General features: G+C 38.0%; 1 protein-coding gene across 4 annotated transcripts in view; it reads left to right on the top strand.

Annotated features, from left to right (window-relative positions):
- The window catches only part of WDR7 (WD repeat domain 7), a 299,401-nt gene that overhangs the window by 99,710 nt on the left and 191,627 nt on the right, over window positions 1–8,064 (top strand). For all 4 annotated transcript variants that reach the window (XM_019531753.1, XM_019531750.1, XM_019531752.1 and 1 more), the window contains exon 19: window positions 1,201–1,314. In XM_019531753.1, the coding sequence (XP_019387298.1) occupies window positions 1,201–1,314 (114 nt within the window). The remainder of the gene's footprint in view (window positions 1–1,200; window positions 1,315–8,064) is intronic.

Genomic DNA, 8,064 nt, shown 5'->3' with positions numbered 1-8,064 from the left:
TGGCTCTCCTCTGGACTCTCTGGCTGCCTGGCTTTCCATGTCATATAGAATATAAAGACTTTCTTGTCTAGAGCACTGCCTGAAATCTGGCACTCACTGACAGGGAATCAGAGGGTTTCCTAGATCTTCTCTGGTACCACACTTGCAGCCTCTCAATAGGCTCCTGGACCCTCTCTGGTCCCACAGTCTCAGCCCCTCAGTCCAAGCCCTCAACCCCTCCCTGGGTCTCTAGGAACCTCCTCCTCCCCTTAGTTACTCCCCAAACCTCCAGACTGCTTCTTGCTGTGCTCCCAACCTGACCTTCTGGAGCTGCAGCCATCCTGCTGAGGTGTCCCCTCAGTAGGCTCCGACTTTTACTGCTGGATCCGCTCAGGTTTGAGCTTATATCCTACCTAAGCCCAGCCTTCCTCCAGGATCAGATGACTCAATAATCACACCTACCCACACCTGCAGGCTGCCCCAGCACTAGCCTGCAAGCGTCTTAAAGTGGTAGGAGCCTCCTGCCACAAGTGCAGCATAGGGAAAAAAGGGAAACAACTCCTTTTGCATTTCCCTCCTCTTTGAATTGAGATGCACATTGGAAGAAAGCAGTGATATATTCCGTATTCTTTTGATGTTAGTTGTGTGGAATGAGTTGATATCAAGAATCCAAATACTGCAGCCAGCATGAACTAAAACTCTTGTTGGCACTCTTACCTGAGCTGGCAAGTTCTGCCGTGAACATGAGCCTTGCTCTTGAGGTGATACCTGTATGTAAAAGTTGAGCTTTATCAAAGAAATGCTGTGTTTAGAAGCTGATGCTGTGGCTGCCCGTACTGCAACTCTGTATTTTGTAGCTAAATAGAGCACTTCAGCTCTTGTGTTTAGATATTTGGCATCTTTCCCAGAAAAGGAAATTCCTGTAAAGACAGTCTTGTAGGAAAGCTCTATACGTGCAGTCTGCAAAGCCTGAAATAGATGGCTTAGCAAAGATGAAGTTACAAAAGGCCTTACTAGTGTGTGTTCTTGGTTGGTTGGTTTGTTTGTTTTTTAGGGAAAAGGGAAAATACTAACTCTGCCACTTCTGTTGAGGTTCCATAGGGAAGCGTGTTAACATAAAAGAAAATTGCATATATGATCAGTAGTAGCAAATGATTAGCTGCAAATAAATGCAGAATAAAATAAATTTTTAAAAAACAGCTAAAAACAATTTTGTTTCAGCTGGAGTGACAGCAGAAGCTATTCAGACTGGTACTGCAAGTCCAGATTCATCCAGCACAGAAGCCAAAGTTCAAGAAGAGGAGCATGATCTGGTTGATGATGACATCACAGCAGGTCAGCATGAAAATATCTAATAACAAATACACTTCTATCCATATTTTTTATTTATATGTTTGGAGAAGATTTAATTGGATCAAAAAGTTCAAACAGAAACCTTAACAAAATAAACATGCTAAGTGTACGTATATTTGTATATTTGTGAATTGAGATGCTTTGTTTTAATATTAGAATTGAAATCTAGAAATCAGATAGTGCTAAATACCGTTGCAAAGGAACAGCTGTCTCTAAGCGTGAAGCGTCTGGGTAAATATATTATTTTTATAAAGGAAAAAGGTTTTGTGTCTTAAAAAAAAAGTTAAAGGAAGAAAATGTATGTGCTTTGCATTTAGTGAGTTGACATAGGTTGGTTATGATTTGACAGTATTAACTTGTAGTCTGATTGCTGAAGTATGAAGCAAGAACTAGCCCTCTTTTTTTTAGTCGGTAAAGTCGGTGATATATATATGAAGTCAGTGATTGTTGTCAAATTGTGAGTTGCTGATACCAGTTAGCTTTATCTTTTATTATAATTTGTTATCTTAGGTCCTTTGAGTCCATTTAACAACCTATTTCCATTTGAAATGTTCTACTGGAAAAAATAAGAGAGCCTAATGATATTTTTAGACCATTGCAAAAAACTGTAATTACGTGTGGAGTTGCTCCACTTGTAACCAGTGTTTCACTAATTAAATGCGATCTCCTGTTTTTTTTCCATATCTCATGTTTTGTTAGAATGTGTGCTGAGAGAATTAATTTATTTTTATTGTTAAGAGGTTTTTTGGTACCTAAGAAACTACTTCTAGATTCTTCTGAAGTGGTATATTTTGAAAAGTAACCAGAAGTGAACAGAAATCATTTTAATGATTCAGAAGCAGAGAGTTCTGAATTACAGCTGCAAAAGAGAATCAATTATTTCTTAAGGAAATAGTATTGTACTATTGTAGATTGTTTTTATACGGTTTTTTCTTTGTGTATGAAGCTGCTGAAGACCACAGAATTTGGGTTGTTTATGTAAAAATATAATACTATAGTCAAAAAAAGATATGCTAAATATCCAGTATTTCTTTCTTGAATTGATTTATTCTTTTTATGCCAGCTTACATGATGCATACCCAAAAGGAAGATTGTTCAATACCCCAGAATTTAAATAACTAAAAAAGACTTCTTTTAGCATATTGTCAAAGCAGCTAGCATGCTACAGCTTATGGATTGCGCAGGATACCTTTAAATTCTGTGACTTGATTGAGCTACATATAGATTTTTCCGAGGGTCTAAAAAACTATATTTATTTCTATTGACTAGAAGCCTGTATAAATTATTTGCTGAAAAATCTGATAGGCATACTGAGAGAGCTGCATCAAGAACAATACGTTTATTTTGGAGGTACCCCATGTTTGGAATATGTATGCAGTATGTTGTTATGGGCCACAGTGTTCATTAGCTGTCTTGATAAGCTATCTTATTTTCACAATAATTATATATATATCCTATTCATTTTTCATCATTTATAAAAAAAACGTTGCTGTTCAGTTAATATTTCCTATGTGTATATATCCTGAGTTAAAATATGCAATATGTCTAGTTTATAGGAGTTATTTGGGGCATTATTTAATAGTAGTATAATTATGTGCCGATTTATGAAAATGTTTTGATATTCTGGAGCCATATATAAATGTACACAAGAGTATGTCTACATACAGTTAAATCCACATGTAATATAATGTTCATTATTATGAAAAATGAAAACAAATGAGTGAAAGTTAGGGTAGAATTCTTCCCTTGCCCCTGAAAGGGTTACCATAGTGGCAGGCAGCCTTACTGTGAGCAATTTTGTGTTTCTAACTGCCGGGAGAGGTGGTGCTGGAGGAAGCACTGTTGCATGTAAAGGGAAGAGATTGAAGATCAGACCTTTTCTTAAGGGGACTTTCAAGCCCTGCTTTTGCTTTTTGTTATCTATAGAGTTTTAGCAATTCCAGGAGATCCCAAAACATTGCCACTATCCAGCTCTGGTGAAAAAAAAAACCCCAAAAAACAAAAAAACCCCCCAAAAAACAAAAAACCCCCTTGCCTCTGCACTAAGTATTTCTGGTTAGGTCACTATTAGGTAAACGTTTGGGGTTCTCTTTCTCCTTCTTTTTGTATTATTTTATTTAGAACACTTGTGACACATTTTAATGAAAAAAAAATCTCTCATTTTAAAAGTGATTGACGTACAAAAGAAGAACTGGGATAAAATAATATAACATCAATTGAATATAATTATATATTTTTTAAAGAGTAGTTGTAAGAGAACAGCTGGGAAAGTAGAGTATGGAAAAAATTGAGTCTTGATTGAGACAATTTAAACCTCACCTTGTCATCTTAAAAATAATATGATGCAGCTTCTTTCTATATCTGTCTTTTTAAAGCTAATATCTATTGATTGCCTCCACAGAGTAATGCTAGTGTGCAGTGGTCAACAGGAATTTCTTCAGTCTAACTTGAGATTCACCAAACACTTTAATTTATCCACGTAATTTTTTAAAAGGATCACTTTCATATCAATCCTTTTATAGATTAAGGCATTTTAGTTTAGGCACTTAAAAAAATGCTGAAGCCTGTTTCAGGAAAATACTGAGATGCTGCTGTGTGTGATAAGCATTAAAAAAAAAAAGAAAGAAACAAAGAAGGAAAGAAATCACATGCAGTATTTCATAGGAAAGTGGATCTGCTTTTAAATATACTAAAAATGCATGCTATAATAATAGGCTTTTAAAACAGTAGTATTAACAGTGTACGTTATCTTTAATGGCTAGAAAGATTCTTCTGCTTTCAGTTATCCAATAAAGTGGCTTGCTTATGCAACTTGCACCTTTCCATGACCCATCTCTAGCATTTATTCCTTGGTCAAAACACCCACCAGCTTCAGTAGTCAGGACTGCAGAACACAGAATAAAAAGATGATATTTTGAAAAAACTGTATTCTAGAGCTCCTGTACACATGCAGGGAGGTTGCTCCATCACGCTGTAATTACATTGTATTGGAGCAGACTCAATTTAATTGAGTCTGTCGGAGCGTGACAGTTACCTCTCTCCAGCAGACTCAAGCATCACATGTATCAGTGTCCCCACGCTGAAGTAAATGGCAGTGGGGCACTTTAAACTAAAGCTCATTTGCCACCATTTCATCAGCACGAGTACGTTGATGCACATGACGCTCTGGATGATTTTATTTATCATGGCTGCACTAATTGAAGTCCTCCCCCATCTCTTGGAGCACATCTATAAAATGCCCTTACATTTTAAGTTACAGTGACTTGAAAAACATCTGTTTAACTAAGCAGAAGATGTTTGCTAACATGTTTTTGTTCATCTTTACTTTGTTTTAAACTGAATCTTGGGCTAGGTATAGAAAGTCATACAGCCCAAGGCTGAATCAATTCATTCTTTGCAGGTTAGTCTAAGCTACACAAATGAAATTGAAACAGAAGTGAACAGACTTTTAGCTTTGATTCAGGAAATGCAGCCATATGCCTGCAGTGGCTCAGGCCAGAAGCCAGGGGGTGCTAGAGTATTGCTCTGGCTGTGTGTTCACTTTCTCATCTTGCTACCCCCTCCAAAATCTCTGGGATTTGCAGTCCAGAATTACAGCAGCAGAACTGCATGGTTGCTCATCACTTCCTCTTCCTGCTTCCGGGCACCTTTGGGATTTGTAGCCTACAGTTGTACCCAGCAATAAGTTTGAATGGGGGAAGGGATGTTTAACCCTCATCCCTGGCCCAAGACCCCAGCTGAGGTTTGCCTGGCAGTGGGGGGAGCAGTCCCCTCTTGCAGACTTTGTTTTAAACTGCCAGCTAGGCTCCCCCCCCTTCCCCTCCCTTGTCAGCCAGCCTTACTATTCCAGCTAGGGAGCAGAGGGGTGGGGCTAGCCCTACAGTCTGGAGTGGATAGCACAGCCTAGGGCTGGAAAGCATGCTGTGATGCCAGGGGGCTGTGATTTAACTTGAACCAGGAAACGGTCTGGAACAGAAGTTTCATAAATTGGTTTGACCCAAATCATTTAAGTCTGATACTACATTCAGCCAGGTTTATCTTAAACCTGTTTTAGCCGTTTTGAAAGTGGCTTATGTGCACTGAACTTATGTTTTGTTACAAGTTTAAACCAGTTTCTGATCACTTAAACCAGTTTATGTGTAACTTCTGTCCCTAGCCGTGGTGATCTCTCTTCTTCACTTAGGCTTTACACTCTTCAGTGTAACTTCCAGAATTTTAGTTGCCTGTTATTCTTCAGTGCGTCTCCATAGGACCATTGACAGTATCTATCTATCTGTATATGCATAGTAGAAATCACAGATACAGAAGTCTTTCTAAGCTGGAAAAGAGAGCCAACTACCTATTAAATAGAGAACCAAACTCACTGCTTCTATTCAGATGTAGGTGGTTTCTTTGCAAACATAAAAGGGCTTCAGAACTCTTTTAAGTTTTCAAGGAAGGTTTAACTACCAAAATGTGATGGACTAAGGCATTCTACTCACCAAGATAAGCTTCCCCAGTGCTAGGACCGGGAGGCGAGTAGATTTTTCAGCTCTGTGAGCTCTTTTACGACATGGCGTACAATAGCTCCTGCCAGCTGTTTATAAAAGTCTCTTAACACATTCTTCAGAGCTATATTCCTGTCAGTAAGTAGAACCCTAAATTGAAACTTTGAAAAACATTTTTCCACTTATAAAATGTACATGTTCATTAGACTTTCCACTCCTGAAATGATTAAATATGCACATGTAGCTCTTCTTTACCCTGCTTGATATCTGCATATAAATTTCTTCGCAATGTTCAGATTCCAGTGGTTGGAGTACGCATTCTGTCCCTTGCAGATCCTAATATTCTTGAATACAGTTAGCGTTTGAAGAGGGACCCATATCATTGCAAACAACCATCTTGGCAAGTTTTAAAGAAGTCTATTGCTCATAAACCTGGCACTACTAGTGCATCTGGATGACAATCATAGCATGTGAGGATGCTGGAAAGGTAAATGCAGGTAGTGTAAAACTTGGAAAACTTAAATTATTAACAAATCGAGTTTACCACGTCCACCTCTCTTACTTCTTAAGTCCCACTTCTCTTAGCTCTGAAACTGTGAGAAACCTCCATTGCTTAGAGTTTGTCTATCATATACAGTGTGTACATTAGTTTATGCACTGTATCCATCTAAAGGCATGCATTACATGGCACTTAGCATATTCAGCATACCAATAATATTGAGATTCTACAATAGCATCTTATTTTTAAAAAACTAAATGGGATTCATCATCTTAATAAATATATATTCTGATAGTTTATAATATTTTTGGTAAGTATTAACTAACCTAGTGGAAATCAGAATGCGACATTACATTCTAGGGAAAAGTGAAAAACAACATTTGTAAATTTAGTTTCTTACAATTTGGCTCCTAAGATTATAATTAGTAACTAAATTTAAGTGGTGTACTTTCTAGAAGCACAAGAGAATGTAGTCACGCTGACGTCAATGTGATCTGAAGGTGTTCTGAAAATCAGAACATTTATTTAGAGGACTGCATTTGGTTTTTAAAACTTTTAAGCATGGCTTCTCCATTAGAAAATACTAAACTAGTAACATAGCTGTAATAATTTGTCACAGAAGCTATAATCCATGCCACCGAGACATTAGTTGGTCAGTTTTGAGAGCCTCTAACCTCAACTAGGCACACGGTACTCTATATTCCACTCTGACAAGTAACCTAATTCCTTTTTGGCTAATTTCAGGTGTGCACTGGGGGCTGGGGTGGCATGGGCACTAAGACTCATGTTTGACAGCCCAGAGGTTACAAGTTTGAGGCCATATAAGCACACACAGTGTGGCCGTATGTGATTCTAGCAAATCTGTGAATTCTACTAAATACCTTGTCACACAAAGACACAAAAAAGAAAAGAAGGGCTATTCCATGCTATTAATGTTACTACTATCCCTAAAAGAAAAACAAAACTTCTCTGACAAGTGCAGGGGGGCTGGACCCAGTTATTTGTAAGGTCCCTTCCAGGCCTTAACAACTATGAAACTATGAAAACTGGTATTTGCTTTAAGAAATTGAGCCGAAATGATGTCAATGGAAGAAGGAGGAAATGCCGTTGGTTCCTTTCATGGAAAAGTATTATCTTTTGCTAGCCGCTTGAGTTTGTTATAGGCTTCCCATACAAACATTTGGATCCCCGGTTGCTTTTTAACAATATTTCAATATTAGCCAGGATAACTTTTTTTCCTCATCTGAAAGTGGTCAGGAAGCCTTGACCTTTTGTTTCAGATGCAGGTAGTGCAGTTCATACTATAGGTATGAAAAAGATAGTACACCTGCAATGTGTATTGCATTTAAGGTGTAAAAACATTCCAAAATTGAAGGTAGGGTAGAATACAGACAGGATCCTGCTTGGTAACTAGTACGCCTCATTAGAGCCTATACTATGAGTATTGAACGTTCTGCAGCAGTGACCTATCATCTTGTAGGGGGAAATTCAACTGTTGCTTTGACCTATAAACTCTAAGTCTAACTAAGACATCAGTTAGACTTAAAGACCATTCAGTATAGAAAGGAAGCTGCTGACATGTATTTTCCATGAGGGAACCAAGTTGGGCTTGATCCCTTTTAAAAAAAGTGAACAGACTTTTAGTTTTGATTCAGGAAATGCATCCACATGCCTGCAGTGGCTTTTTTTACTTCAACTGTGGCACTGGTCAGGCCACAGTTGGAGTACTGCATCTAGTTCTGGGCA

This window comes from Crocodylus porosus, unplaced genomic scaffold (genome assembly GCF_001723895.1).
Source record: "Crocodylus porosus isolate Cpor-Errol unplaced genomic scaffold, CroPor_comp1, whole genome shotgun sequence".
NCBI classification, from domain to species: Eukaryota; Metazoa; Chordata; order Crocodylia; family Crocodylidae; genus Crocodylus; species Crocodylus porosus.
This window is presented reverse-complemented; position numbering and strand designations above follow the sequence as displayed.